Source organism: Oculina patagonica, chromosome 3 (assembly GCF_052425735.1).
Source record: "Oculina patagonica isolate OP01 chromosome 3, crgOcupat, whole genome shotgun sequence".
NCBI lineage: Eukaryota > Metazoa > Cnidaria > Anthozoa > Scleractinia > Oculinidae > Oculina > Oculina patagonica.
The window spans coordinates 18,263,100-18,280,700 of record NC_135760.1 but is presented as its reverse complement, the minus strand read 5'-3'; the positions used below and the strand labels follow the sequence as shown (position 1 = coordinate 18,280,700).

Sequence of the window (17,601 nt, the reverse complement as noted above, 5' to 3'; positions counted from 1 at the left end):
GAGACCAAGGGATGAGCGATGTGATGGGCAAACAGTCATTACGTCGACATTTTGTGGAGTGTTAAACATCGCCGCACGAGCAAGTATTAACTCAATTTCACTTTCCACATCATGGAATTGAAAGAGTGACTTGTGTTGTGCTACATTTTTAGTGCACGATAAAAGTGGGACGATCTCCGTTGACTGCTTTCTGTCTCTGCGATCAAAGGAGCACTGACCACCAACTAATGACTTAAAAGAACAACAAGCATTCATCTTGTTCGAAGAGTCGTGTTTACTGAAGTGAGGAATTGTCGGATAAGGACGTGTTTTCAAACTTAATTTAACAATTAATTTAATTTAACAATTTGCTTATCGCAAGTAAAATCTATTTAGGACTGATCCAAATATTGCGTTGAATTCTGGCGCTAATCATTTCCGAAGTTTCAGTTCATTGAAATGTACTATTCGGGCAAAAAACGTAGAACTCTGAATATAACTTAAAAAGCTATAAGGCAATTGTATGTTTTCTGTTCGATCTTATACCATAAAGGTGTTTATAGTCCTCAGTAATACCTTCAGTGTTGATACCTGTTAGTAAATAATTCTAGCCAACATTTTTTTGCTTTATATTTTTGCTTCGCTTATAGGATAATAATTGGGAAAATATCGGCAATCTGATACAAAAAGAAACAACAACGCATCAACGAACAAAATCAACATCATTGCACTCCGGCGGCAAATACTTATAATTTAATTATTTGCTAGTTCCCTTCAGATCACGTAAAGAAATAAACCAAACAATATTGACTCGTTGTTACGTTTTATAATTGAACTGAGAATGCTTTCTATTTATACGACCGGCTTTTGAAAATGATCGAGGGGTTAACAGCTTAAAACTACTAACACAGAATTTCGCTAGGTTAAACCTTACCGACGAGCCGTTTAGCATGTTGTGATAAAGAGCGTGTTAAGATCACGCAATTATTTCAAAACGGGTAAAGGGAAAATCTCTTATTGCTTTTACCTTTTCAAAGAGTTCAGCACATAACCGTTTTTATACTTGGGTTGTTTGAAAGTATTTGTTTCAAAAAGATAATTTCCCTCGCGCTTTACTAGCCTTGTCACGTAATTCCTGTCACGCTAAAACGGCAGATTTTCGGCGAAATTAGTAATAAGTACAGGCCAAAGCGGGCCACTTAAAACCTTTTCCCCAGAGATTTCTTACGATATGCTATCAGATGGGTGTCTCTTTAACCCATAAAATGTATATTCACGTTATTTTAAGTTATCGCACATAGAAAAAAATGGCAAAGTTTTACTGCATAATTTCGCTCGCGACCCAATTGCAAATTTTGCCTATCATTTTATCCCCATTCTAGGCTCAAAATTAATCTCGAACTGTTTTATTTTTCGCTCAGTTATACAATCAAGACCTAAAGAGAATATAAATACTATTGAAAGATCCATAAACAGCGGCAGTAAAATGCGCGAGGCGATCAAATTTTCAAAACAATCAGTCAAACCGGAAGTCGATTTTGAGCCAAATTGGGGCGAAATCTTTTTTGACATATTTCTACGAAAGGAAAATGTATTAGGTAAAACTAACTACGGTCCGTTTAGTTTCTCACCAGGACCTATCTATGGACAAAATATGAGCGAAAACGTGCATTCCATTTGTACGGCTGTCTGGTTGATAATTCTAGGAAGTCGCACTTACAACCCAAAACTAAGGCAACAATAATTAATCTTAAAAAAACTGGCGATAAGGTACTATAAAGTTTACTGAATCCCATTCGTGACCACCTGAATTATTGCCATTCTGAACAGCCACTGCGAACTCCAATGCTATATTAACGTCAGATAAAATTTTGAGATATCCCAAGCAATGCATGATTTTTTCCAAAATAGTACCGGGTTCGAACCCCGGCCGGAGTCGTGTGTTATGTTCTTGCATCGGCAGGGCACTATTTTACTATTTTTTCGGACGATTTTAATTTCGGACAAAAAAAGTGTCCGAAAATAAAACCGTCTGAAATTTTTAAGCGTCCAAAATATTTACAACAACATCCTCTTTATTTCCTTATCATTAAATTGAAATACAGTATTATTATATAAATTTATTGCTAAAGATTAGGAGATCTGACAACCCGAAATAACCACTAGGTTAAAAATGCCGGGTTGCCAGTTTACAAATTGAGTAGTCAAATTTACAGTACAGTATAACTGTTTTAAGTACACAAACAAACCCGATGTGACAAGGAAAGGTTTTGAGATGGCAGAAATAGTGGAAGCTGTAACTAAGGAACTAGAACCAAATGATCCTTATGAAGATCTTGTCGCAGATCATTAAGCCATTTTAAGCTCCAAAGCTTTAAGTTTCCTTTTAGTTTATGCCGCGAACTCTAGTTGAGACATGGTTTGAGACACACAAAGGCTTGATAGTAGTTGTGTTATTTTCGCGTCAGTGTTTCAGTGAATCTTTGAGGGTGAATTGTTAAACTAATTTAGGTTCCGCGACATTAATTAACTAAAACGTTAATTTCCGCGACCTTAATTGCATTAATATCACCGAAAATTCCGGATCCTGTCCTGGCATAGTTGATTATTATTAATTGTTAAACTATTATTTTCAAAGATGTTTTTTTAGTCTAATTCGTGTTTTGTAGGCGTAAATTTACTTTAGCCATGTTTCAACAGTGTCCGAAATTTGTCCGAAATGAGATTAAAGGTGTCCGAGAATTAAACGTCCGAAATAAAGCGTTCGAAATCTTTTGCAAGGAATGTACCTTAAAATTAATAGGAAATTAACGCTCCGTGAAATTAACGCGAATTTAAAATAATCGCGTTAATTTAGGTTCCGCGACATTAATTTACTAAAACGTTAATTTCCGCGACCTTAATTTCCATTAATATCACCGAAAATTCCGGATCCTGTCCTGGCATAGTTGACTTTCTCTTTTCTCCAAATTGGAAAAGTGTATTTCAATCTTTGCGATGTAAAATCCTATGGGTATATTGTTTACGATATTTCCAGTTTATGCCTATTTTCAGAAGGGCAGTTCAACAACTAACACGTCAACTTCTTATGATTTCGGCCAAAGATTCAATGATGAAATAAAATTTATTCTTGCTGTCGCCACAAACTGCGCTTCCTTGTGCCGTGTTAATTTCCTTCATTTTAAAAATTTACCTCCTTTTTCGCGTTAATTTCCGTTATTCAGGAGTAATCTTACTTCCAATTCGCGTTAATTTCAGATACCTTCATTGACACGAGTGTTAATTTCCTTAGTCCAGTCCCTGAAATCTCTCTTTCGCGCGCCCTTTCAGGGAGTATAATTTCCTATAATAAGGTAACTTCCCATTTAGCAATGCTCCAACCTTGTCGCTTCAGGATACGTATACCGCGTTACCTTTTTGCTCCGTGAGTCACTCGGTCTGTCAGTAGACGTAGTATTAGTACTGAAAATCATGGTACACATTCTGTTCATTCAAGTCATCAGACCGAGAGTTCATAAATGTTTATAGCTCAAGCTGTTGACAGGTGCGGATACTGAGAGCAAGAAATTACGATTTCAAGCAGCCAATCACGGTGCATGAACATTAATTATATACTAATTGCCAATATCTGTATCTTTTCCTTGTCTAAGCTGTTCAAACAGTAATTACTCGAATTATCGGGGGTTCGAGTTATCGAAGGTAATATTAATAAGAAAATGATCTGGAGGGGAATCGAAAAAGGTTAGCGGGGGGTTCGAGTTATCGGGATTCAACTGTATCACATACAAACTTTTGATGATTTGGAGGCAAATAGACCAGATATCAGCTCAGCATATTTAAGAGCTACTTTCATAGCGTAATGGGCGCAGACTCGTACCCAGTCGTTACCCGTTTTTTCGTTTTCGCTACGTTCGAAGAGGTTGATGGGAAGAACATAGAAAAAGTAACAAAATAAGTTCGTCCTTCCCTTGATGCCTTGCGCGCCGCTCAAAAAGCAAGAGAAGCGACTGGGTACGAGTCTGTAATGGGTGCCTGAAGTAATTTTTTTAGTCCATGGAATGAACCCTGCTTATCCCAGAATGCCAAACCGTTTAGGAGGCGTTACAGGTAAATGTTTTTGTTTGTGCGTTCAGGCAGATTTTCTTCATAATTCATTCAATATTTCGTGTAATCCAGTTAAGCCTTCATTTCGATTGTAGTGCAAAGTCCCATCAAAGCTGCATAGAATTGGAATCCGGTCGATTCGCCTACACGCGTACGAGCTAAGATGTTTCGCCTACAAAGAGTCAGAAAAGAACTGTTGTCAATAACTATATAAAGACTAGGTAAAGAACCATCTAGAACCAAAATAACAGTTATTTAAGTGTGAAGACGTAGTAAGCTTTATTGTAAAACCAGCTCACCCGTCCCATACTTTTCCTTGAAAAGATGTTCTTGCGACTTGAAAAGCAATCAGAGTAACACATTTGCCTCATGTCTTGCTTAAAAAATATTTCTTTTCGTAGACCGCTGTGCGTGATGCGAGAACTTCTCGGTCCCAGGCCTTGTCTTCCTTCCCTACTCAAACATGACGTGTGACTGGTAAGTAGTGTCACTGTTCGCGACCTTAAGCAATACGCTCTGCTTTAAATAAAGTCTTCAAATTCGAAAATAAATTGTGTAGGCGAATCGACTTCAGTGTTAGCGAAACATCTCAGATCGTGTAGTAGTCCAGTCCCTGAACTCTCTCTTCCGCGCGCCTTTTATAGGGGTTGAACCCAGGCGCGCGAAGAGGGAGAGAGAGACTGTCTCTTCGCGCGCCTGGGTTCAGCCCCTATAAAAGGCGCGCGGAAGAGAGTTCAGGGACTGGACTAATCATGTAGGCGAATCGACTTGTTGGCGAAACAACTTATAGGCGAAACGACCGACATTCTATTAAGGAATTGTGACTTTTTTGAACAAGCATAGTTGTAAAATAAAGGAAGGGGGTGGGATTAGTGTATCAATATAAATGAAGAAATGATGGATTAAATTTTATACTGGGCTTCTCTGACCTTATTAGATCAAGCCGATGTGCTTTTGTATGTTAAATGGTAAATCGTCGCTTATTCTCCGAAAATTTACCTTTTAAAATACTTCGGCTTTTAACCCGAATACAAAAAATGTTGCTTAACATCAAATACCATTATTATTGCATAGTACGCCCACGTTCGCTTGTAAGCTTCATCCTTTTGGCGCGGATGGCTAAAACGGATTGCAATTTGATAACGTTTTCAAATTGTTTTCGAGCGTCTTCCAAAAAATCGATATTCATAGCCGTAGCCTGATTTCTATCCACAAATTAAGGTTATATCTTCGTTTAGATGTTTAAAGATGTTGTTTTAAATTTTTATGGGTTAGGTTGCCTTCCACTAATTTCAGAACAGTTTAGACCAAAATTCTGCGAAATCTCCGTGACATAGTCCCTTTAACCCGAAATACTACCGTTAATCGTTTCTTAACCTCGTTAACTAAAAAAACGTTGTTTAATAATCACACAAAAACACTACATGTACATGTAAAACTGGAAATTTTGAAAAGGAAAAGTTTATTTTGTGCACTTGGCCGTGTCGAAAATATAAATATGTATTTTAACAACAGTGAAAATGTCGCCACAAAAAATGAAATATGTGATAAATTAAAATAATATAGAAACATACAAAATATTATGAAAAATAGTCTGCATTGTACCAAATAAATATGTAAGGAAATTTTAAAGATGTGTAATTTATGCAAACCAACTATTTCACCGTAAAACTACACATTGTCAACTTATTAATATTAGACTACCTCAGTAACGCTTATTTACTACTTTTTTGCCCAAAGAAAGGCTGACTCGCCCATTTTCTTATTTAACATCCCCTTTAATATATCCCCATACTTCGCATCATACAACACACTCCATTCACTGGTCCTATCCCCCACCTGAGGGCAAGGAACTAAGCTGAGCTTAATATACCCCTCCTAACAATCTCGTCCCAGAGGCTGTGATCCTTCTGGTCTGCGCCAGGGATCGAGACCTCTGGGCTATTCTGAAAAGCCACCACAAAGGCGTCTGAATCTGATTGGCTGTCAAAAAACTTGTTCGTTTCACCACAATCTTCGGCGCACGCGCACAATCAAACCGGAACTAGGAAATCCTGGTTCCAGTTTGGATTCATCCAGAGCCGTTGAGTTTCCTGTCTGCTGGTCAAGAGGAACACAGGCTCTGGGAACGAGATTGCTCTCCTAAATGAAATCCATCCAGATTTTGGTGATCCAATGGCAGTCTAATTAATGCAGATCCACTGCATGTGCATAAATTATAAATAAATATGTTTCTGTACATGGTAATGAAATCCTGGACTACTAATACATGTGCATAATAAATCTGATGTTTAAATGTTATCATTATTAATTACTTTGATGCAGTCTCGCTACAATTTTGTGACAGAATTTGCAGCATGTCAGCTGATGTGTACTTGCTGGAGGGTAGCAAAGGGGTATGTGTGACGCATGATAAGGGCAAACATTAGACCGTGATGCGTGAAAATAGCTAGAAAAGAGATGTGAATCATGAATTTTTGACTTAATCTGCTGTTTCAAGTATACCTGACATATGAATTTGGTCAAAATTTGTGTGTGAAATGGGATCACGACCCCCCCCCCCCCCCCCCTTGCTACCCTGTTGCTGAATAACCTATACTGACATCTGGTCTGGGGGCAAATGGCCTGTGTCACCCATTCTTCTTAGGCTCACTCTCCCACTTGGCCTGATTGTTACCCATGTGATTCCACAGTGGCCTATGCTCATACGAAGCCAGCCTTCTGGTGGAAACTGAAGAACCCTATAAACAGCAAACCAAACAGGAATAATAATATTTTTTACACTTTGAATTACTTTATGGGAGGCATGGTTGGCTAATGGTTAGGACTGGACACTGGATTGACTGCATGGACTCTGGATCAAGCAGTCCAGGTTAGAGCCGAGGCTGAATTATTCTACTTGAGATTGAGCAGGGGAAGGGAGGGAGTAGGGATGGTGCAGTGGTGAGAGCACTCGCCTCCCATCAGTGTGGTCTGGGTTCAAATCCTGGACCTGACCTCATATGTGGGTTGAGTTTGTTTTTGGCTCTCGTCCTTGCGCGGAGGGTTTTTCTGGGTTCTCAAGTTTTCCTCCTCACAAAAAAATCAATTCAATCAGGAACTTAATGGCCCCAAAAGCTTCTAGCTTTAAATACTACTGTGTCTGAATAAAGGTAATTTATTTTCTTAATTTGTTTTATCATAAATAGCACCACACAAATAATCTATGTATCTTGTACTTGCCTTTGGAGCAAGGTTTACATACCGGTATGTACATTGCACTATCTACACATTATACAAATCCTTACCTGCAGACAAAATATCTAATGACATTTGCATGGCACACATAAATTTCAACACTGTCCCCTACTTGATCAGCATCAGCTCTGTGGATATATTTTCTGAAGGCAGCTTCAATGCGAGGGCCATCTCGGAAAACGTTCTGAAGAATGCCAGGGACAAAAACATAAATAAACTATTTATCATGACTACTGTTTTATCACAACCTAAACCTTTTCAGTCAGAAAAAAGACGATTTTATCTTTCTGTGGAGCTGTCTTGTTATAGAATAGATGGGGGGGGGGGGGGGCCATCAGAGAGAGAGAGAGTGGGGTTTACAGTATACATTTTATAATATGGCAGGGTTTTTATTAATTATGAACATGTTACACTGACCTTTTTAACTGGTTTCCAGGTTGAAGAGGAAGGGGGATCAGGAGCAACAGGTGCTCCTTCCCTTAACATGCAACATGTCTCCCTTGGCACATCTGGCAGATACTTTGCTATGATATCTGCCGTTTCAGCAGCTCGTATTAAGGTTGAGCAGACTAGTTTGGTGTACTTGAGGTTTAAATCTTTGAGTCTTTGACCAGTTGTGTTTGCTTGTAGCCTGAATCCAAATAAAAACATGTTTGATTTAGACTGTAAACAGTCTCAGTCTACAGTACTTTTTCTTCAAAAACTGTGTTGAGTGAACTGTGTAAATTGCATTGCGGACCTAGCTATATCCTTAATTCCACCCAATTTTGGTGGCCAGTGGGATTAATACTGGGATTCCAACTGCTTGTCTACCGGTGTTTCTAGGGATGGGTGAACTACATGTACCTTATATAATTATGCTATATGGGTATGTGCCGCTGGATGAGGTCCAGTCCAATGTTTGACCTTCCAGGTCTGTGATGGGGTTCTAATTATGGCCTTTTAGGCTGAGATGGGGTTGCTAAATTGGGAAAAATATGTCAAATTATATCTTTTTTTAGACCCCAGCAGAGCACTCCCCCTCCCCGGGAGGAGTGGAAAGAAGAATGTAAACATAGGAACAAGTACAGAGTGTGAGTGAGTTAATATTTAATTTTCCTTTCTATAGCACAGGCAACTGGTGACGAGGTAGGGTAAGTAGGGTTCCGCTCATTTCTCATCCCCAGAGCTACCAGTCCCTCTTAGCTGGAAAGGAAATTTAAAATGTGTTCCTTGTGCAAAAGCCCCGCCGGCTAAGAGGGACAGGCGGGTCTGGGGAAGAGAATGGGCCTCGCTCTGCAGAAGAACAGCGCTTCCTGAGGAGGAGAGGGTCCAGAGAGTGGTTTCATACAAATCCTTATAATCTTGACGCCTCCATTCTGACCGAGTTGTCAAAGCGTGAGCCTGGGCTCCCTGTGGAGGGTCGGCTTACAATCAAGTTTAATTTTTGAGTTATTTTTTCAAAAATAGCTCTTTAGTCGTCGTGTCCTTGTAATCAGTCGGTGGGTCAGTGAAGTATGTGTGTTTGTCACACCAATCAGATTTCAGGTACTATCAGAACCAATAAAATTGCAGTTTATAAAGGGGAAGCAATCTGACGTAGTCAGCAATTTCGTTCTAAGTTTTTAGATTAGAAGGAGGCGGAATCGGTGAGTTGTGATTTAACGATGGATTAAAAACGTTTTTCGTAACGCCCGCCTGCTTACAACGCACACGCCGTGAGCAAAAGGCCCAACACTAACTTGTTATTCGTCTTATTCGAGCGTACGTTTGGAGAGGCTAGCTTTCCATTTGCACAAAGCAGATTTGAAGAATAATGTGGTCATTTAATACTTTTGCCGTCCGCTTTGTGAAGTTCGTTGGGAAATTGGAAAGTGTTATGAAGTTGCCAAATAGGTTGCGAGTTTTTGAATCAAATTGTGAGCTTCGATACAAAGTTCCCAACGTCGGCCCGAAATTAATAAAACCTTCTATAATTATGTTATCAAAAAGGGCTTTCTACGCTAAACTGTTGGAAACAAATGTCATAAAAATAAAAAACTTTTATGTTCAGCGAGCCGTAAACACGTTGTCTCGAACAAATTAGTCTGTCGCGTCGCGTCGGCTTCGATTAAAATCAATAAACCATCCAGTTTCATCCGGTTTACAAACGCAGAAGACTTGAAATTGAAGACAGTGAAGATTATGCCTCACAGAAATCGTTAAATATGTGTTTTCGTACAAAAAAGTTAAAATTTGACCAAATTTCTACCTGCATAAGATTTATTTATCGCCAAATCACTTGCGTGATCGCTGATGCGAAACGTTGTCTTGCACTTCAAGCTACTTCAACTCTCCTTGACAAGCTCTAAAATCTTCGAGTTCAGAAATCGCCATGACTTTCGAGCAACATGTCTTGTTTCTCCTCAACAACCAAAACTTCGAAAGTTCAGTCGGGCCGAAGTTGGGAACTTATCGAAGTTCGCAATTTGATTCGCAAACTAGCAACGTAATTGGCAACTTCATAACAAAGTTTCCAATTTCCCAACAAACTTCGCAAAGCGGGCGGCCAAAGTAAACTGAAATCAACTGTAAAACATCTCGTTCAAACATTTAATGAACCGGTACAAGTATTAACTTTGCTGTTAAAAGCAACTACGATCGAGAGCAAAAACAGAATACGAGCGTGCCATTCCGTGACAATTCGATAACTCAATTAGTTCTTGTTTGTTGAATAGAATTTAGGTTGTGAATGAACGAAAATCTTTGTCGAACAGTTCTGACAGAAAACAAATACTCCAGGTGTACTGCGCTTTAAAGAACTTTCCCGAAGAAAGTGGTTTTTGATTTGATGCGTTTATTACTTCGTTTATTATAGTACTTTTCGTTCAATGTCTATAGTTTATATGGAATCGTGGCTTTTTCGAGAAAAACAAGGGTATCGTGTTACATTGGTTTTTAAAAAACAGAGGTCTCATGTTACAAAAGTGAGAAAAACAACAATATCATGTTTCAGTGTTTGGCAAAAAGCCAAAAGTATTCCGTAACAAACAAAAGTAACACGTAACGGTTGCAACAAAGCTAGCAACAAAATAACCGCTTAAACAGAATAAGAACGTGCCATTTTGTGACATTTTGATAATTGAATTAGTTTTTGTTTTTCAATTAAATGATGAAAATTTACATATTGAATAAAACAGTTCCGATGTATCAAAATGCACGTAAAAGTTATTTTGTTTGCAAGCAAATTTTGTGCAAAAAGTGACTTCGTGGGCCGCCATACACAAATAGCTCAACCCATGGCATAAACCATCCCAACAGGACAATCACCCAGTTTCACCCCAAGCCACCCCATAAATTGAAAAAATAACTCCTGCACGCTTAGCGTGCCTATGTTTCTAGAAGTTCAGTTGATACCGTTCCATCTTCGGATCATTTGAAAAGCCAAGGCTGAATATTTTTCAGAATATACTATATAAAACCCCTTTTCCATACAAAAGCCTTTTCTCCATACCTTCCTAGCTCAGTTAACCGTTTATCATCATCATTTTTGGCGTCTTCGTAATATTGCCCGTGTCTGATAAACACAAGATGCCGTACAGCTGTAGGCTTTATTTCTTTCGATTCTTCCTCAATCCTACCGTCAACCTTCTCTTTAGGCTTCTTCGTACCTTTGTCGCACATATCCCAGTTTGGATCCCACCGTAGACCAGAAGGTTTATAAAGAAGCCGGTCTTCAAATTCCTCTGGATAGCTATGGAAGCCGGGTGTTGTACCGGCGCTCGCACGTGCGGGATTTCTTGTACTGTTGTAGATGATATATGCTCCCGAAAATGTCACTGCTGCAGAAGCAACTGCCGCGAATCTTGACAATCTGCGTATAGCTGCCATTATTGGGCAAAATCGGGCAGAATCGAAGGTAAATTTCGTCAAACAGATTCAATCGAGAAGTAATCTGAAAATTTTATTTATGGCCGGCAAACCCAAGAAAGACTGGGTACTAGTCCAAACAAACAGACAGTAACGCCTGACGGTTTTCGCTTTTTCTCTGGCAGGTCAAATACTTCGGTTCAAATACAAATGCCAGCTGAATAAAATAGCAAACTCAAGGACAGAAAATACTTTACCAAAGATGGAAAATGTACCAGTAGAAAGCAGAGACCTTCTGGTACCGCCACTGGAAGAGTTGGTTCAAGGTATAGTGAATACCAAACAGCCTTAAAAAAAGCCTTAAAATGTAGTTTCCCTTCAGATTTAAAAGATCTAGATCAGTGATACGATCGATATTTTGTGAAATAGACTGCATGTTGGTCGATTCGCTGCGATCATGTTAGCTTATATTAAACATAAGAACTTCATTTATTTAAAAGATGAAGAATTCTTGCGTTTATTGATCGGTTACTGAGCTTAGAAAGATAAAGAATCAATCATTGAGACTATTTTGATTTATTTATTTCAAAATATGATCTAAAAATATACAATCCATTAAACCTAATTAACTACCGGTAATATTAATTTCTACTAAACAAATTTCAGGTGCTCATGATCAATCTTACACAATATTACCTATCTGTCATAGACCAAAGCAGCCTACGCCTAGTAGACTAACTAAGTATCAGTCAATATACTGTGAAATTATGCACGATAATAATATTTATACCCAGGCCAAGAAACATTTCTTGTAAAAATGATGTAGATACCGGTAGATAACCTTTATTTAAACACGATGAATATTTAAGCTTATAGTTTATGGGGTCGTGTGGAAAAATAAAAATTTCTTAATCAATATTTATGTTTCTATGTTGTAGTCCATGCAAGGACATCCCACCTAGTCATACTCGAGCATTTGATTCAATTTGGAAGATGCAGATGACACTTTGAAGTCATTTTTAATGTCATTAATGATGGCGCCACTAAGTGTAGAAAACATACAGTAAAAACCCGCGTATAAGAACCTAGAAATTCAAGAACCTCCGATGAGCAGAAATTTGCTTCCTTAATACCCCAAAAGGTTCTTATATGTGGGGTTAAACTATTTTATTTATAATACAATAACTGTATTTTATCAAAATTGCACAGGGAAGCTAAAAAATGCCAGTAAGTACCCCAAAATATAAGAACCTGTTTTGCCAAACTCCTAAAAATTGCAGCAGGTTCTTAGTACGCAGGTAATTTCTTTACTGGGCACTAAGTGTAGAAAAATATATAAAAAGTGTATAAATAGTACTGAATACAGTGCAAAATGTGGGGAGTGATCAAGACCTTCCCCTCTTACTCCCCTTTGTTCATGGTCAATACTGTGGATTTACTGTCAATTGTTTGCATTAATCTAGTGCTCCAAGATGGCTTGTCCAAGAATTTTTTAAATGTTGATGTTCAAGTGGTTGATTGTCCTGATTTGAGAGAGAAGCCATGGACACTTGCTGCTCAAGGTAATTAAATTATCCTTGCTACCCAAATCATTATTAAATTTAGAAAGATGAATGTCAATATAGCATTTGGATGAATGTCAATATAGCATTAAACATCATTTATTTTACCATTTATTTTACTATTTTCATGATCATAATTTTTTATTATTATTTTTTTTTTTGTTATTTGTCTATTTAAAGGTATTTGTGGGAGAACCAGAATTGCTGATGTTGGTGGTCCACCATATCTCATACCTCTTCCTAATCTTTCTAAGGTACACACTGTTCAGTCACTGGTTACTCACACAGTGATAATAATGTTAGTAAATAAAAGATTGTTCAATCCATCCATTTAACTGAATTTCATTATAATTAAAATGTTTGGTTACATAAATTATCCAGACCTCCCCCACGGAAGGGATTTTTCCTAAGGACCCCCCCCCCCCTCCACTCCTCTCGAAATTCCAATTAAACTTCATACATTGCCTTTACGTTTTTGGTATTTGAGACCCTTCCCACTCCAAGAATTTCCAAACCTTTCTGCGGGGGGAGTATGGACATTTTCTGGGACCACACAATAGACTTTCCAAGTCTTACAACGTTGCTGAAACATGCTTGTTTCAGCATGACTTATGCGATCTTCAGTTTACTGAGATGAATGCAGAGAACCTTATATATAGGTAACATACAAAGACGAAAATAGAAAATATTATGTAGACTTCATGCTGAGGTGATAATGATATATTTCTAACATCTTTGTAGTTGTACAGTTTTGACGATGTGGCAAACAATATAGATCTTCCAGGAGGATTTGTCATTGGAGCAGGAGCTGGTAGCAGTAAATTTGTTGGAGTGAATTGTGAGGTAAAACTACTGATATTCAGAACAATGAAAAGGCAAACAGTACCATTGTCAGGCATGTAATTGAGTTCTAATCCGGGGGGGGGGGGGGACTCAAAAATGTTTTATATGTGGAGACTCCGCCTCGAGCTCTAACCCCTTACTCTTTTATATGCCATTTTGACAGAAATTGTACCCCTTTTCGTATACTTTTTACTGAAAAAGGTACCCCTTTCATATAAACAAAAGACATGACATAGACTTCGAACATGACGTTTTCTTGTCATTTTCATGTAGCGCTTAATAAATTAAAATAATACAGCCATAAATTGCATCCGTTCGAAATATTTTAATTAAATGCCCTTTAAAAAACCTAAAGGACAGATTTCCCTACCCTTTCGTATACCTAAACTTGTGAAATCCCTACCCTTTTATATACCTGAAGACTGAAAAAGGTACCCCTTTCGGGGGGAGCCTCCCGTATAGGCCATTATAGGGAGTACCCCCCACCCCCCGGGGTTCTAATTCGTTCGATCAGAAGATTAAATAGCTCTCTGCACGCATTGCAGGTCTAGGTTTATTTCTTCAACATTATCTGTAACTTTTCAAGAGCAATAATTTACATGTAGTACTGTTATGGGTTCTTGTTTAAATTCAAATTCAAAATATATTTAACTTCTAATTTTGTTACATTGATAGGATGCTGTACATGTATATGTTGTAGGTCAAATCCATTTTCAGGTTAAAACCGTTTTCAATCTTCAACAGGGTTTGTCTGTCTCAACCTGAAAACCACACTCTTAAAACAAATTGTATTCATTTATTAGGATTACTTTAAATGAGTTAAATTGTTTTAAGTGAATAAATGAGTGTCGTCTTCAGGTTGAAACAGAATAACCTAGGTTGAAAACGGATTTAATCTGAAAACCAACATACTGGTATATGTTTCAGATGATGGCAAACTTGGTGACAAACTCTGAACAGAAGGGAGTGATTGCAACAAAGACTGCCAAAGTTAACAAAGAGGTAAGTTTATCCACCATTAACATGTGCAGTTGGACAAAGTTGTCTTTTTTAATTTATCATCGTTTCACTCGACCCCTCGTTCTACTTTGCAGTCTCCAGGAAATAACTCCAGAGGCTGACGTTTGTAAACTTATTTCTATTTCAGAATGGATCCTGTGTCTTAGAACATTACAACTGTGAAGAATTTGGTTTGCTGGGAAATTTCCTTGTTAGTGATGGAAATCCAGGAAAGGTATGAAACATTGTAACAGTTATATCTTTTTAGAGCAGTTTCAATTGAGTGTCGTAAAACCAAAACCAAAGTAATTACTCTGGCCAATCACAAAGGACACAGACAATCCAGTGAACCAATCAAAACTCGAAGCAAATACATGTAGCTGACACGAAGCACGGGAAAACGTGCGCGAGCGAGACACGATTGGTTTTGGTTTTATTTCTGATTGGCTGAGAAAGTGGCGCGAGATTTTTAAGCCGATCACTAAGCGTAGTAATGCAAAACCAAAGCAAACGCAATTTACTTTCGACACTCGAGTGAAAACCGCTCTATCAAGCTTTGATGATATAGGTAATGATGTTGTAGATACTACGATGTTCTTTAAGGCAGAGTTAAATTTTGCTAATTTTTCTGCGTTATTCCCCAGGTTCTGAAAGTATGCGCCAGCAAGAGGACTGGGAAAGAGAATTTTATTAAGTGCATGCGGCTCACGCTAGCCAGTCGTTATGGAGACCAGCCAGTCGGAATGGGTGGAGTATTTGTGATAAAAAAAGGCAAGGCCAAGATTCACGTCATGGTAAATACTGGATATAAATTAAACTTTTTGTTGTGTGTAAGTCATTCGCTAACGTGTTTAGCTCAGGCCTAACGAAGGCGCAAGTAGTCGCAAATCAGGGTCGTTACCAGGTATATGGGATCAGGGATCACAGCCTCGGGATCGGGATCATGGACCCGGGATCCCGGGTCACAAGTCATGGGATCCGGATCGGCCAATCAGATGGGATCAGAATGGAATCAGGGATCAAATGTTGCCACATTTTGGGGATCAGGAATCAAAATTTAGAGCTAAAATTTGGGATCAACAATGAAAAAATATACCTGGTTACGACCCTGGCAAATACTCGCAAGTTCAACTTGCATACAGACCTGCGTTGGGTGGCCATCGGACTCGCAAATTTAATCGCAAGTGCACGCAAGTTGTCAGAAAAGCCATTTCAATGCTATTGCGCGCGCTGCAGTTCATTTCTTTAAGTAAACAGCAATACTTGCATTGACTTGCGTTGGGTGGCCAAACGGTGAAAAACTTGCGTTGACTTGCGCACAAATTTGGTCTCCACCAAAGTGAACGTAAGTCAACGCAAGTGCCCGCAAGCCCTAGCCAAACGGCACCGCAAGTAGACGCAATTTGAAAGCTTGCGTCTCCGTTTGAACAGGCCTTAAATAAAATCTTAGTGGATTTAAATCAAATCAGATTTTTTTTTCTATTTTCTATAGGCCATTATTAAAACGCATAAGTGGTTTATGGGTTTCTTCTATTATACATCAAAATGTTTCTTTGCATTAACAGCCCGACTTTTCCGAAACTCCACTCAAGACGGACACCGATGTGAACAACTGGCTGAAATTTTACGAAATGAGCGCGCCATTAGTGTGTGTTGGAGTCTTTGAAAGCCACGACCCCGTAAGTACTTTATGTCTCAGTTATTTCCTTTTGAGCCAGGCTTTCGCAATATTCAGGAACATTCATTTATACCGAGTATAAGTGTCTTGGCTAAGAACACAAACAGCTTGTCCGTCCCAAGAGCGATGTGTCGTGCCACATAGCAATAGTTTACCGACCAAGAAATAAGAACTGTCAACTAAATCACCATTGTAATAATTTTTATTTCTTTTCTTTTCTTCAGGGCCTGGACTTGCGCATTGAACACTTTCATTGTTTCAGTGATCACGGAGAAGGAGGACACTATCACTATGACGTCACGCCTGATGACGTGCAGTACACTGGGTTCTTTAGCCTCGCAGAGAAGGTTTACCGAGTAGACCGACCACAAACAACACATAACGTTGGAAGAGACTAGGCACTAGAGATTTTGCAAAAATACAATGTCTTCTTTGTCTCCGAAAACATAACTCACTGTGCCTTCGCTCCTTAAAGCAATCTTGTTTTGAAATGAACAAGGTTAGGTAGATTAGAATTCTTTATGAAAAATTATGATCGATTGGCTAAAGGAGCCACGTGGAAATTAGAAATGGCGCATAGTAGTATAGTCGGACAAATAGTTTTTTAGCACAAATGCTGAAACGTCCTGTTTCATTTTTAGACTGTATTATACGAAAACAAAATTAAAGAAATATATATTTATATTCCTGTCCTACAAGATAATTTATTGAACGGCGATTTCGTTGTACTAGTGGACAGAGAATTGAACTGTTATGATTGCTCAGTTGTTACCATTGGCGTCTCAAGTTCGGCTAGTCGGCCCTGAGTCGCCCCAGTAGATTGCAGTCTTTTCTTATGAGAAAATCATAAGACGCTGAGGATGATGGGAGAGAGAAAAGAGCCAAGGCAAATCCGCAATAAACTTTACAAACAAATCTACAGAAATTCAAATCTCCACTGTACACTTTCCAACTACATCGATAGTGACGCACCGAAAATCTGGAGAAATGCTTCTGGGTCCCTTTCGATCATCTTTTTATGTAATGGCTCAGACCTGGAATATCAATCAAACAGATTATCCTCACACAGCGATCAAACACATTGCGCGCTCAAATTTTCCAAATCCTCTACTTTCAACCCAAAAAACAGTCATTAAAAAGTTAGGGTCCGTACGCTGCATATGCGTAACTGTTATCCACCAGGTTTATAGCATGTTCCTATCCTGGGTGTGGGAGGCGCGGTGGCCTAATGAGTTAGTGCGCCGGACTCCGGATGGAGCGGTCCGAGTTCGAGCCCTGGCCGGGGTCACTTGTGTTGTGTTCTTGGGCAAGAGACTTAACTATCATAGTGCCTCTCTCCACCCAGGTGTATAAATGGGTACCGGCGACATA

General features: G+C 38.8%; 3 protein-coding genes across 3 annotated transcripts in view; 1 reads left to right on the top strand and 2 right to left on the bottom strand.

The window, feature by feature from the left end:
* LOC144645420 (uncharacterized) overlaps positions 1-17,601 on the bottom strand; it is a 120,608-nt gene that overhangs the window by 17,561 nt on the left and 85,446 nt on the right. The window lies entirely within an intron of this gene.
* LOC144647010 (serine/threonine-protein phosphatase PGAM5, mitochondrial-like) lies at positions 5,465-11,249 on the bottom strand. Its single transcript, XM_078506749.1, has 4 exons — positions 10,793-11,249; positions 7,738-7,951; positions 7,371-7,504; positions 5,465-6,824 (listed from the first exon to the last, which is right to left on the bottom strand). Exons 1-4 carry the CDS (start codon positions 11,167-11,169, stop codon positions 6,677-6,679), a joined length of 873 nt encoding a protein of 290 aa, XP_078362875.1. The 5' UTR covers positions 11,170-11,249; the 3' UTR covers positions 5,465-6,676.
* Positions 11,323-16,914, top strand: LOC144645691 (ester hydrolase C11orf54 homolog). The gene is made up of 9 exons (XM_078505244.1): positions 11,323-11,474; positions 12,612-12,710; positions 12,891-12,964; positions 13,452-13,553; positions 14,481-14,555; positions 14,701-14,787; positions 15,197-15,346; positions 16,118-16,231; positions 16,455-16,914. The coding sequence occupies exons 1-9, from the start codon at positions 11,411-11,413 to the stop codon at positions 16,626-16,628; spliced, it is 939 nt and encodes a 312-aa protein (XP_078361370.1). The 5' UTR covers positions 11,323-11,410; the 3' UTR covers positions 16,629-16,914.